The following is a 15483-nucleotide window of genomic DNA, read 5'->3' as shown; positions in this document are numbered from 1 at the left end:
GGTAGGCAGGGCTAGAGGTATTTACCATAAAATAAACAAAGGCTCATAGACAATTTTTTGGGAAATAAGTGGTCAAATTTACTCAAAGGTTGCTTATCTTTTGGGTATTTTTTAAAAGACTACTGCGCCTGATATTAAATCTATACCTATATAAATACATATGTTCATATTATAAGTACATATTTATATAAATATATGTAAGTATGTATATATGTATAAGAATATACAAATATGCTATAAGCGTATCAAAACAGAGAGGCTCTGGATTGAGGTGATTCAGGTTCTTAATGTTCAGCCTTTGTTATTTTATGACTTTAGATAAGCTATTTATGCTCTCTGAGCTTCAGATGCCTATTTTATATAATGTAGAAGTCAAATTAATAATATTTCTATGTCATAATTATGGTAACAATAGTGATGACTAGGATGATAAACAACTGTGCCTTTTTATTATTTCATGTGAATCCAGTATGAATAGGTCCATTTACGAAAGTTAGAAACAACAATCTACATCAATTAGAAACCACAAGCCAAACTGAGCCTCTATAATAGTAACTCTCCTTCACCAAGCAGGCAACTATTTTCAACGTTAAATTCTAACAGAAGGTAGAACATTAATAGAAGGAACATTCTGAACTTGCACTTCAGAGACCTGCAGACAGTGAAAGAGTAACACATGATTGGCTCAACTTTTTAGAGATGATTACAAAAGAATGAGGTACTAAATGCTAGGAGGCTTTCACAACAATGGCTGTGTCACTGCAGTGGAGAGCACGAAGTTTAGAGATCAGAGCGACAGTACTGCATGATTACCAGGGGCCAGAAAATGAACTTGGAATGGACATAACCCACTTCAAATGCGTAAGTCGTATAAAGATAAGTTATTTCATCACGAAACTTAGGGCAGTTGAAAATTAACTTAATCATTCTTCCCTTGAGCCCTATAAATCAAGTGATAGGTAAAAAGATTTAAAAGTTTCAAAACATTTCTAATCGGTTTATTTTAAGTTACTGCTATTGACTGTCCTAGATTCCAAGCTATTACAATAGTGAGGTATGGGTAAGTTTCTGAAAACATTTTAACACATTGTATGCGGGAAACGTATTTATACGTTTTACGTTGACTGGTAGTAGAGCGCCCAATAAAAACTACCCGCAAACAATTTAATAGTATGAGATAACTGACATCTGTATAGTATATTACCACTGAGTATATTTTAAAACATAAATGTTTAATGCTTATTTTGTCTGCAGAATAAGTCAGTGAAGTAAGTTTAAGATGATGCCTATTTAACAGACGAGAAATCTGAATCACAGGGGTATTCATTAATCATTAGTCATGGGCACCAGGTTGAAAGGCAACACTAAAATCCACATTTTTTGTAGTTTCAAATTCAGCAAATTTTCCCAGTACTCCCATGCTACCCAAGTCTCAGGAGACTAGAAATAGACTGCTAGAGTATAGTATTTTTTAAAACACTAATCTATTGTCAAAGACAGAGAATCAGAATATTTATCTTACAAATAAACAAACTATCTATATAAACCTGGTTTTGATAAATAGATGCATCCTAGTACATTACACATTTTTATGACAAGAATCATACATATTTCAATTTAGAATCTCTAAATCCTTTATAGCTTTCCAAAAATATAAAGCTATAATATAGACCTTCCTTTATGCCCAGTTAATAAAAGAACAGAAATGATACGTACAAAAACTTTATCTCCAACTACATTTTCCAGATTTAACTGCCTTGTGATTTCCTTTAGAGCTATTTTATCATTGATCTGCAGCAGTCCTGAAATAAAGCGCATTTAAAAGTATTTAGTTAAAATGAAATATGTATTTGACACAGTACAGATTATTTCCCGGTCAAGGAAATTTGCTAATGCTTTTTAAATTCAACTGGAAAAAAAAGTAAAAAAATGTGAGTTTATATTTCATTTTACAACTGAGCAATGAAGACATCTGGTAGATTCAAAGAATAATCTTCTTTGGGGTTAGGGTTATTTCAAAAAAAAAAGGAAGAAAAGCAAAAACCAAAAGTTTTTATGTGTTCCCTTTATTTATTTACTGTTTCAGTTTATAAAAATATTGTCTATGGTATGCTAAATTAAGAGTTGCTAAATATAAATCTAGTTTTAAAAATATTATTAAGAATCCAAATTTAAAACATACAAGTGAATTTAGTTTCATAATATAAAAAGCTCACATGATTTATATCATTCCCAATGGCAAAGTAATGACAGACTTACCATTTAGGTGAACTTGTAATACATTTTCCCTCACGTCTTCTACTTCCATCAGTTCTTTCAAAGCATGGTTTATTAACTAAATAATATTAAAAAGTTTATAAAATATTTAATAATAGGTAAAAATGATAAGCCCATATTTTTAAACTGTGAATAATGGAAACAGAATATGAACAGGTTGCCATTTTAAATTAACAAATACAACTGCAAGTTCTTTGGTTCCCCGTTAGTTGCTAGATATACTGAGAAAAAGACCTTATTACAGAAACTTAGTGCTTGCAATGAAAAATTACTACTAATGCCCAGCTGGGCATGGATCAGCGGTTGAGCGTCGACCTAGGAGTCAGGAGATCAGGGTTTGATTCCCGGTCAGGGCACATGCCCGGGTTGCGAGCTGCAGCCGATCAATGACTCTCTCATCATTGACGTTTCTATCTCTCTCTCTCCCTTCCTCTCTCTGAAATTAATAAAGATTTTTTTTTTTAAAAAGAAAAAAGAAAAATTACTAATAATATACGCAGAAAGTGTTATATACCTTAAACTGTTCAATTATAAAGTTTCACATTTTTATAATTACAGGCTTATATGCCATATTCACATTCTTTATTATATTTTTTGAATTGTGACATCTTACCACTCATTAAAATATCATATACATCTCTTCATAGTAATACTGCACATTTTTTTAAAATTTGAAAATGAAATTAAGGGAAAAAAAGCTTTTTAAAAGGAAGATAATGAGGGACTATTCCTTCTAATATTAAAATAGAAGAGTACTATCATAAAATAAATGGTACAGGAAAAGCTGTGGGACATATACACCATGGAATACTACGCAGCTGTAAAGAAGAAGGATCTCGTACCCTTTGGGACCGCATGGATGGACCTGGAGAAAATTATGCTAGGTGAAATAAGCCAGTCAGAGAAAGACAAACATCACATGATCTTGTTTATATGTGGAATCTAAAGGACTTAATAAACTGATGAACAGAACAGATTCAATGACATGGAAGCATAGATCAGACTGACAAATGTCAGAAGGATGGAGGGGGGTGGGTGGGTGGAGGGGGAGAGAGTGACCAAAGAATTTATATGCGTATATGCATAACCCAAGGATACGGACAATGGTGGGGAGAGGGACTGGGGAGAGGGATGGGAGAGAAAAAAAAAAAGAATGGAGTGTCAAGCAAAAAATAAAAATAAAAAAATGGTACAGGAAAACAGAGCAAATATACCAAAAAAAAAATTAGTTAGGATGGTATTCAACAAAGTCACTGGGACAACTGGTAAACTATTTTGAAAAACAAAATACTATTTGTTTTTGCAGTAGTCTATCCTCTGTCACTATAACATGTTTGTGCAATAGGGAGAAGCAAATATCCTCATTTAAAATTATTAGGTTTCACAATAGGATATCAAACATAATAGCTATTCCTTGTTTATCTGCAGTTTTTAAAGCATATGGAATTCTACCTCAGAACATAGGTAGCCAGGTCATATACATATAAAAGTCTGGCTAAGATGTGAAATTCTTTCTAAAGAACTGTCAGAAGATGAGTTGGTGCTTCTCTACCTTTGGGTCAAGTCAGACCTTTATTATAAGAGTTTCTCCCCAGGTGATACAAACTTTGGCTCTCAAGATATGGCCTTTGCCATATTTTCTTAGTAATCTGCTATGTTCTTGCCCCCAACTCTTGATATTTTATTTATATAATATTTATATATCCCTTGCTCTGATATTATGATTTAAATTATTTTATGTTTGATGAATTGCTCAAAACCATTTCAAATTCTTTACAGAATGAAACAAGGTTTAAAATTGTTCCTTCATTTTACATATGCATAAAGAGAGTCATAAAAGGTTTACAGAGCACTCTTTCCACTGAATTTACGTTAAGAATCAAGTTGTTCTGATTTGCCTAGATCAATTCACAGCTTTTTTATTGGGGATAGAGGAGGTGGTCTGAAACAATAATTTAAATGTATTAGCAAGTAAGTTTTCAAATAATTTTTGTTCTAATCTGAATATTGCTAAAATTTACTGTATAATTAACTAGGTAACCAATTGTATAATTTCAGTCAATTTTTTTCATGGACACAATGTCATCCTTTCAAATATTTTTCAACTACATAATATACTAAAAAAATTTGGCTGGTTATTAATATTACAGCAACCAGCATAACCAATTCAGCTACCCCATTTCCACATTTTTTGTAGCCAAAAATTAATTTTACAAATGTACTAGCAGAGCTTGCTTAGATTTGCAGCATCTAGGGATTTTTATTCTTCCCTACTATTACTGTTCCCAAGTACTTTAATAAACACAACATCCGGCAATATGCAAATAGAATATCAATTAGAAGAAACATCCTGTTTCACCACCTAGCAAATTTCTTTGTCTACAATAATTTCTATATAGAAGAGAGTATTTTCCAGGGTCCAATCTGTCATTTGGAACTATACATATATATGTATTTTTAAAAATGTTTGAAATACAACAAACCACACTATCTCTAATCTTTATCAATCAACTGTAGAATTTTTCCCCCCACTACCCAAAGTCAAATCATCTTCCATCACCATATATTAGGTCCCCTTCACCCCTCAGCCCCTTAATCAACTGTAGATTTTGAATTTTTGTATTTCAGGCCAAAATAATGCCTTAAATATACTATAATCTTATTTTTAAATTTGAATTTACATAATTACATTAATGAGTTCTTGTCTAAGAATAGCCTATTTTATATCTTAGGATAGTCCCACATAAAGCAAATTATAAAAGTAACACAGTTAAACAATGCTCCTCAGCTATCAATATTAGAGTGCAGCAAAAATAAATTAAATTATACCACAAAAGCTTAATAACTGGACACTCTAATCCTAAGAAAGGACAAAAAGAAACGAAAGGGAAGAAATACTCAAAAATAAAATTATTCTTTAGTGAGGACCTAAATTGATAAAGTTTGTGTAATATCAGTTAATTTTATGATCAATACTTAAAGACATAGCCTGTGAATAACTAACGTAATGAGACAAGAAAAGTAAATAAAAGGTATATATGGAGATAGAGAAGGGATAAACAAAACTTTGTTTGCAGTTAACATGACTGTGTATGTAGAAAACCACAAAAAATAGGCAAGTTCCTGGAACTGATAATCAATTAAGGCAAGGTCGGAGGATATAAGGTAATACACAGAAGTGATTTGCTTCCCTATATATCAGCAATTAACACCTGGAATATGAAATTAAAAACTTAATACTATTAACATTAACACTAAGAAGTTTAAAGACTTAGGTATAAATCTTGTTAACAAAAGATCTATATGAAGAAAACCACAAACTCTGATGAAAAGCCTAAATAAATGGATAAATGGAGAAATATACCATGTTTACGAATGTGAACATTCAATATAGTTAAACCAATTCATCTCAACATGATCTACAGATTCAACACAAAATCCCACAGTTGAACACAAAAATTCCCAGTATTTTGTAGTTATTAATGAATTGATTCTATTCATAACTCATTGTCACAGACAACAGTGTGGTGAAGGCCTGGAGGGCAAGAGGGGTGGATGCAGGGTGGAGGGGATCAATGGGGGGAAAGGGGGGGGCTATGTAATACTTTCAACAATATAGGTAAATTTTAAAAATATTAAATAAATTGATTCTGAAGTTAACACAGAAATGCAAAGTACCCAGGACAGCCAAAAACAACACTGAAGAAGCAAAAAGTTGAAAGATTGACACTATGGAACTTCAAGACTTACTATAAAGCTATAGTAATCAAGACAGTATAGTGTGATGCCCGTGCAGGAAACAGGCAAACAGATAATGAAAACAGAACAGAGAGCCCAGAAAGAGACGCATACAAATACAGTCAACTGATCATTAATAAAAAAGCAAAAGTAATTCAATAAAGATAGTCTTTTCAATAAATGGTGCCGGAATTGGATATTCATAAGCAAAAAATAAATCTAGACACTGACTTTACATTTTCCACAAACATTAATTTGAAATGAACCCTAGATGTAAATGTAAATGCAAATGCAAAGAACTATAAAACTTCTAGAAAATAACATAGGAGAAAACCTACACAGCCTGAGTTTTGGTGATGAAGTTTTAGATGCAACACCAAAATCACAATCCATAAAAGAAATAGTTGATAAGTTGGACTTCTTTTAATTAAAAACTTTTCTTCCAAGAACATTGCTAATAAGATTAAAGACAAACAAAAGACTGGGAGAAAACATTTGCAACACGTATCTGATATATCCAAAATATACAAATAACTTTTAAAATATATCAGTAAGAAAAGAAACAACCCAATTTAAAATTATCATAAAGATATACAGATGAAAAATAAGCGTACAAAAAGATGCTCAATATCATACACCATTAGAGACCTGCAAGTAAGAAAAGCAATGAGATACCACTACATATCTACTAGAATGGCTAAAGTTTTAAAAACTGACAATATCAAATCCTGGTGAAGACACATAGCAAAAGAAACTCTCATTCAATGATGGTAGGAAGCAAAATGGTATAACCACTTTGGAAGACAGTTTAGCAACTTCTTACAAAGCTAAACATAGGATTATCATATGATGCCACAACTGGTGCTTCTAAGTATTTACTCAAATAAGTAGAAGACTTACTTCAGCATAAAATCTTGCACACAAGTGTTTAGAGTAGCTTTATTCAAATTGCCAAAAATCAGAACCAACCAAGATGTCCTTCAATAGGTGAATGGACAAACAGTGGTACATTCATAGAACAGAATGCTATTCAGCAATGAAAAGCTATGAGCCGTGAAGGCATGAAATAACCTGGAGGAAGCTTACACGCTTGTTGCTAAGTGGCAGAAGCCAGTATGGAAAGGTTCTACACTGTATGATTCCAACTACACGACATTCTGAAATAGGCAAAAGTACGGAGGCAGTAAAAAATCAGTGGATGGTAGGAGCTGGGGTAGGAGGGTAAACGGATAGCGCACAGGGGATCTTTGAGAACTATGAAGTTATCTTGTATGACACTGAGTGGATATATGACATTACGTATTTGTTAAAACCTGTAAAGTTTGCAACACAAAGAGGGAACCTTAATATAAACTATGGACTTTAGTTAATGATAACAAATCACTATGAATTGACTGTAACCAACGTACCACGCTAAGTCACTATGTTAATAACGGGAAATTATGTGGGGGGGTAGGTGGAGAGGTAGGGGAGGGTAATTTGGGAACTCTGCAGTATCTGCTTAATTTTCTGGTAAAAAATTATCTATTTTAGCCCATTTTCTAATGAAATGGAGTACAGTTTTAATTTGTATTTAGTTATACATTTTTATAAGTGTTTACTAGTTCTATTTCTTTTTTTCTGAATTTTCTCCATGCCTTTAGTGACAAACTTCCAAGGAGAAGTTCAGAATAAATTCAGTCAGCTGCTCAAGTTGTACTTTTAGGCTTGACATTTTGACTTACAAATCACTGAGATTCAACTTTCCTGTTATAATGCCATTTTGTTTCAAGATACAGTTTGCCATGGAATAGACCTAATGTGCTAATTTCCTATATCTCATTTTCTTCTGTACTGACACAAGAGTATCACCACAAAGCTTCTTGAATAATTAAAGTATTATCTAAAAATGTTCTTCAAACATTAGTATGATGACGTGTTTTCCAGATATAATAAAATAATGAAAACTGGGCAGGGTGGAGGGGGTCAGGAATTATCTTTTACAGAAGAAAAGATATAAATTCACATTAAGAGGATTTGCAGAGTATCAGTTTTTATGACCAACATTTAGATATAATCTGTGAAATTTTCACATTGCTGAGATAAACTCCGCAGCATCCAGATAGGGAAAAATCATACACAAACTCAAAACAAGTTAGCTGTGGTGGTTGGTCATCAGTGACAGTCACCAAGTATTCTAATTGACCTCCCGTCTAGGCACCTAAGAAGAATGCACTTCCTTGCACAGATCTATATTCCCAATTTATATATTTCAAACAATACTGGAAATGGGTGATAACAGTAAACTCCTAAAAGTTTTCATTTCCTCATCTTACATAATGTAGAGTCAATACATATTATTAAAAAAAATAAAAGCAGCCCTGGCTGGTTTGGCTCAGTGGTTGGAGCACTGGCCCACTGGCTGAAGGGTCGCAGGTTCAATTCCAGCCAAGGGAATGTACCTCAGTTGCAAGCTCGATTCCAGCCTATCAATATGTCTCTCCTACATCGCTGTTTCTCTCTCCCTCTCCCCACCGCCCCCCCACTCTCCCTGAAAAGCAATGGAAAAAATATTCTCAGGTGAAGATAAATAAATAATAATAAAAGCATAACTTTACTCCTGTTTTACATAATTTATTGAATACATAATTATAAGACATAATTTTACTTCTATAGAATAAAAATGTATGTTAGTGTGAAATCTAAATTTATTGCATGGAATGTAGCAGAAAACAGATTTTACACAGCCCAATTTAACTTTACTAAAATTAAATAGTACAGTAATTAACTTTCAATGTGACGGACATAATTTGTCTCATATGCTGAATAAAGAATGTGAAAAGAGAAAATGAGGGGAGAGAAGCAAGAGTATCTTTTTGAGGTAACTAAGCAAATATGATGACAAGGGAAAGTAGAAGACAAATCAAGAAGATGTGAAAGGACATATGAAAAATTTGTTTGAGTTAGGGTTAAACAATAAACAATAAAATAGTAAGAGAAAAAAAGAATGCATGGGGTGATAGTTACCTTTCTATAAACAGGGACAAAACCTACCTTACTTGGTTAGTGTAAAGAATCAATGACAGAACATAGATAAAAGGCACAAGGTACATGTCCAATAAATGCTAGTTTGCTTTTTCCACTAGCAATCACTAATTCAAGGACAAAAGACTATGATTAAAAAAACATCAATTAAAATTTGTCACTGTGGGGAAAAATAAGGTAAAAAAGATATGTTTAACACAAATATATCACCCCAACTTTATAAAGCTCTGCATGTCTTCAATGATTTAAGGGAAAAAGCAAAATGCTAATAATGAAACACATTTCAATGTTGTCTATAGGAATCATCACAAGCCTACCAAATCAAACACCATAAATAAACAGATTTACCATGGTCTTTCCTGATCCTCGGGGTCCAATAATGAGAACAGAATTACTTTCTCCATGGATAGCAGTTCTTTTTAGCAGCTCAATTAAGTGTCTGAAATGACATAAATAGGTTCAAATTTAATAAGATGAAATAATTTCTAGGTATTATTTTTTAAAAGCTAAATATAAATATGTATAGAAACAAACACTCCTTTATTCTTTCCCTCTAGCCACTTGGCTTATGCTCTAAATAGTTCTACACAGAACTAGAATGTTGGCTAATACTGATTCTCTGGAAACCTCAAGAGGAAATCAAGTAAGTTTGAAATACCTTGGTCTTTATTATAGTATGGGATAAGAGACAACTGTGGCAGCTTTTAGGACCTTTTACTACACAGCTGGCTGCCAAGTATTGAAAGCTAAATTTAATACAAGAAGCACAGAATTATCTCCATAATACCAGATAACAGAAAAAACACAAGGCTAAAAGTTAAAAGGCTTTCTCATTATAGAAATATTTATATCTCTCTTGCTTCATGATATTCAATGTTTCCATACTCAAAGCAAAATATTTTGCTCATTAGCATTAAGATAAAATTTGTGTATGGTAATTTCTGAAAACCCTAAAGTGCATCTGTAAGTCTACTTATAACAAACAAGGGAATAGCTAAACTTACTTATATTGTACTTGTACTCCAAATAGGTTACTATGTGAACTCTGATGACAAAATCTTTCACGTAAAATTCTTTGTACCTGATGAAAATAAAGTGAATAAGCATAAATAAAAACATTATACATTCAATCAAAAATGAATGAGAATATACATTTATAGCAGTCAGAATTAGGTATTAATGAGTCAATTCAACCCTCCCTAAATAAGTTTTCTTCAAGAACTCTGACACCATTTTCATGAGTTATAAAATCATCAGTTCTTTTCATCTTAAGTCCCAGAGAAAAGATGAGAAGTTAGTTGTGAAGGTTTTAACAAGAGAATTACTTATTTTAGCTGCATCAGCAATTGAAGGGTTATTTTAATGCATGTGAATGAATGAATACTTTACTTTGTATAACATGTCAGCCAAGGAACGAAGACAGGAGAAAATCTACTAATGTAATCTAATCTCGTAATGCTCATGGCACCACACGTCAATCTCTAGAAGCCAACACATCTAAACTGGTTTAGCTCAAGCTCTACCAATCTGCACCTTCCATAAAGGTCAGGATTCTAAAGAAATAAGAGAAGTTTAAAAGTCCATATAGTTATTGAGGACCTATTAGATACAGAGCACAAGATTACTACAAGAACATGATCCATGCCTTAAAAAACACTACAAATATACTGGAGAGAAGTAACACATTCAAGAAACAACTTGCATAAAAGTAGTAACTGCATATAAGGAAATGCTCAATTACATGGAAGAAACCACATTCATCTAGGCTATAAAATAAAAAAATCATTGGATTAAATGGAGAAAAAGATCTTGTAAAGAGCTAAATTTTGAGATCATCCTAGAATGAAGGACAAAGACTTAGTTGTAAAAAATTGTGTCAGAAAATTTAGCACATTCTTTAAAAAGGTGGACCATTAAAGACATTTCTTTTCAGCATCTACTGCTAATGCCTGGGACACAAACCCTAGGAGGCTATATCAGATTTGTCCCCATCAACATAAACAAGAAGCCTCCAAGATTATTTACTTTTCCCAAACTGAGAGTATGGGGCTGATCCTCATGTACCAAAGAGATAAATGAGTTCTCTTTATATGCACTAGAGCACAAGCAAAGCAAATTATTCACTGGGGATAAAATAACCCACACTTATCATTATAGAGGAAGTGGAAAGAATAAGAGGATTGGTGCCAGAAGAACATTTTTAAGTTGACCTTTTCTAAACCTTAATTTTTAAAAAAAATCTATAAAATAAGACACCAACACTTTTCTGACAAGCCTGTTTTTCAGATTAAATAAGGGCAGATGTCTCTAACACAATATAGGTATTGGATGGGTAATAGCTGATACCTGTAAAGCACTTAAATGAGCATATATGGAGACTCAACAAGTCATAATGTTCAGTCATCTACCTAGATAAGACCACTAGAAATCAAAAGACAAACCTCAGTCCTTTTCTTTCTGCACTGAAGTCTATTAGAGAGGGAATAATTATGTATACAATATAAGACAGGGATAAAGTGAAGTGAAGCTTCAGTAAATAGTCAGAGGCTCAAAAATCCCAAAGTGATCTGAGGTAGAGGTTAAGGGTGTATATATGTATAGAAATCAATGAAACTGGCCCTGGCTAGTGTGGCTCAGTTGGTTGGAGCACTGTCCCATACACTGAAAGGTGGTAGGCTCAATTTCCAGTAAGGACACATACCCAGGTTGCAGGTTTGATCCCTGGTCAGGGCATGTTTGGGAGGCACCTGATCAATGTTTCTTTCATACCAATGTTTCTCTCTCTCTCTCTTTCCTTTTCCTCTCTCTAAAATCAATAAAAAACATATCCTCAGGTGAGGATTAAAAAAAATAAGAAAAAAGAAATTAATGAAGCTGTACATAAATTTGTGCACTTTATGAAGATATGTAAACTGTACATGTTAAAAATTTTTTGGCACAGAGTTAAAAGATTTTCCTTCAAAAATAATAAAAGGTGTTATAAAGGGGTGCCAATACCATTTGGTTTAATTTAAAAATAATGTAGTTCTGATGACCGAGCCTGATAAATAGAAATGCCAGGGTAGATATACCATGCCCATTCTCTACTAGACTCCTTAACAGAGATATGTATTGATACATACTTAGCACTTGAAATACAGTATGCACCTATATTAAATGTTCATGATAAAAACACCATTCTAGGAATATAAGTGAACTTCTTTGATGTGATAAAGGGCATCTATGAAAACCTACAACTAATATAATGTTCCATGGTTAAAGGCTGAATGCATTTCCCCAATACCAAAAACAAAACATGAATGTGTGCTCTTGCCACCTTTATTCAATATTGCACTGAAGGTTCTAGCCAGAGCAATTAGATAAGAAAAAGGAAGGAAAGGCATCCAGACTGAAAAGGAAGGAGTAAAGCTATTTCTATTTGTAGATGACATGATCTTATATATAGAAAATCCTAGGGAATAAACTAATAAACTATTCATACTAATAAATGAGTTCAGCAAGGTTGCAGGTTATAAGATTAATATATAAAAATCAATTGCATTTAGATACATTAACAATGAACAAGTAAAAATAAAATAATTTCATTTATAACAGGTTCAAAAGAAATAAAAAACACAAGAATACATTTAACCAAAGAAGTACAAAACTCAGAAGATAATGTTAAACTAAATAGAAATCCGAACCACATTTAAGAAGGCATGTCAAGTGAGGATCCCAACCATCCAAAGACTTAAAAAGGATGAAACTAAGAAGCATAAGACATCCTGCCCCTCGGAATGGAAAAACTGATCCCTCCTAAGTGCCAAGGGGAGAATTCAAGTTAAGAAGATGACTAGTTCTCTGAGGACCTTTGCATGGTAACAGAGTGTGAGATTAATGAAAATATATACTAACCTGTGAAAGGTACTCAGTATGTATTAAATTGTTACCCTTTGATTTACGACTGTTCATTTCAACAAACTGAAATCCTAAAATAAAAATAAAAATTTTAAGCATAAATATAATAAAGACTACTGGCTTAAAGAAAAGTATTTAAGAATTTACCTTCATAGAATCAAATTGAACACACATTTAAAACATGAAAAATGTTCACATTTCTCAAACTTTAAATTCTCAGCTGAACCTATTGTGGTAATCATTTCACAATTTATGTAAATCAAACCATCATGCTATATGCCTTAAATTTACACAGTGGACGTATGTCAATTATCTCAATAAAATTGGGGGGGAAATTTCAGTGGCTCTTTGTCTAAGTGTAGGCTTATTTGACACTCCCATACCACACTTTATTTAAAAAAATTTTTCTGGTGATGGAAGGAGACTTGACTTGGGGTGGTAAACACACTATACAATAGTATACATGTGATATATTGTAGAATTGTATACCTGAAACCTATGTAATTTTATTAACCAATGTCACCCAATAAATTCAATGAAAAACACACACTTTAAATGTGGCTCTTACAGACCACTACTCCTACCTACATTTCCCTTCAATCTGCTACTCACCTTCCTTTCTTTATCTTTTAAAAACAAATAAAAATAAAAACTAAGTGTTTCCTTAATATAGAATGTTTCTCCCCACATCCACACTACAGAATCATCCCTTCCTAAAGCCTTTGCTGTCTTGATCAATCATAGTAATTAGAGTAGGTAAATAAAATGCCTCTTCTGTAAATATCCATAAGTGACACTCTCTCTCTTTATCCATAATCAAACTATATTAAACAAAATTGTCTATTTAATTGCCAGAGTCCCCAAATTGAAAATATTTAAAAATTCAAGCATTTTAACATAATGCCCCAAATAAAGTTGGCAATGATAACTGAAATGAAAAATATACATACTAATGAAAAATAACTTAAAATTCTCCTTGAGGGAAACATACTCATTGATAAACACCTTCAGCTGAAAGATCTATCTTTCTTAGCACTGATTTTCTATAGGAGTACTTTACTAGTCAAGTAATAATAGCTTAAGCAGTGTTTACTTATGTAACAAGAATTGTTGTTACAAGTGCTTTGCATTTTATTAACTGATTTAATCCTCAAAATAACCATATGGAATAACTACTATTACAATACCCCTTTAAGATTAGAAGACATAAAAAGTTAAGTAACTTGATCCAAATCAAACAGCAGTTAAGTCATATAGCCAGGATTTGAACCCAAAGCTATACTTAGTTATATGTAATAAAATAATAATTATCATATATAATTATATACTGGGCTATAGATGTTACTTACTTAGCCAATTGTTTTAAAAGGTACAAATTTCAATAATTTGAAGGAAGATAAGCCATTGTGACAACATATTTTCTATTCATATTTATTAATTTCACTACAGACTACTAGACGCCAAGCCTTGGAACGCTGTTAAGTGCTAACAAGACAGCAGCTGAGCAAGGACTTGACAGATAGAGAGCAAGCATATCTGTCTCCCCCTTAAGTATGAGCCATGTAGCCAAGGACTAAAAGCCCAGAGGGCTTCCGGCTCCAGGTTTCCAAATAGAAACTCAAGAAAGGAATACTTTACTGATGTCTTGTCCCTTAAGAATCTACTTTCTAGGAGAAAAATGGTTTCCTCAGTTGCCCTAAGACACCTTCCAGCAGTCTTTTTATGTCTACACAAGGCACTCTGCTTGAGAATCTTTACATTAATTATTTTTTTATTCTACTTACTTTATTTTTTCCTTAAATGAGTGTTGTGTGTGGGGAGAAACCCTTTTAGCAACATGAAATAATATCCTCACTCTGGTTTAAGATACTCTTGACTTTGAAAAGGGTCTACAAGTTGACATCTGAAATTACAGAAGACTGGGTTCAAATCCTGGAACAACTGTCCCCTAAACAATAAGAACTATTTAAAAAGTGGGAGAAAACTTTTGCAATATACCTTATTTTTTAAGAGCTATATTAGCTATTTCACAGAATTATTGGAATTAAAAAACATTTCCCCTCATTTTATGGATTAAGAATACATTGCTCAGAAAAGCTAAGTAAAATGCCTGTGGTTGCAGGATAGATGTTTAATCTGCCTCCTTGCAACAAATATGTCAGGTAAGACATTATTAAAAGTGTACATTTTTCTTCATTTGGGGATCATCCATGAAAGAAACATATGCACTCTTTTAGTGTCTAACCTACATAAATTTTGACTGTAAATTAAGTCTTAGTCAAAAGATTTTAATATATCTTGCCTCTGCAAGTAATAGTCAAATCTCCACTCTATAACAAAGAATAATTTAAAAGCCAATTCTAACTTTACAAATGAAAAGACAAGCTTCAGATTGAGAGAAAAATATTTCCAAGTCACATATTTAACAAAGCACTTACATACAAAAGATCTTCAAAACTAAATAAACAATTTAATTAGAAAAATGAACAAGACATAAATAAATATTTCACCAAAGAGGGTAAATGGATGGCAAATAAACATATGAAA

At 32.6% G+C, this 15483-nt stretch overlaps 1 protein-coding gene across 2 annotated transcripts in view; it reads right to left on the bottom strand.

Annotated features, from left to right (window-relative positions):
• ORC4 (origin recognition complex subunit 4) overlaps window positions 1-15483 on the bottom strand; it is a 68202-nt gene that overhangs the window by 18574 nt on the left and 34145 nt on the right. For both annotated transcript variants that reach the window (XM_016205521.2, XM_087819867.1), the window contains exons 2-6: window positions 12934-13007; window positions 10044-10120; window positions 9388-9478; window positions 2260-2335; window positions 1717-1802 (exon numbers count right to left, since the gene is read on the bottom strand). In XM_016205521.2, coding sequence (XP_016061007.1) covers window positions 1717-1802; window positions 2260-2335; window positions 9388-9478; window positions 10044-10120; window positions 12934-12990 — 387 coding nt within the window. In that variant the 5' untranslated portion in view covers window positions 12991-13007. The remainder of the gene's footprint in view (window positions 1-1716; window positions 1803-2259; window positions 2336-9387; window positions 9479-10043; window positions 10121-12933; window positions 13008-15483) is intronic.

Source organism: Miniopterus natalensis, chromosome 8 (genome assembly GCF_054644295.1).
Source record: "Miniopterus natalensis isolate mMinNat1 chromosome 8, mMinNat1.hap1, whole genome shotgun sequence".
In the NCBI taxonomy this organism is placed as follows: Eukaryota; Metazoa; Chordata; class Mammalia; order Chiroptera; family Miniopteridae; genus Miniopterus; species Miniopterus natalensis.
Note: the sequence above shows the minus strand (reverse complement) of the source record. Positions and strands in the feature narration are given on the sequence as shown.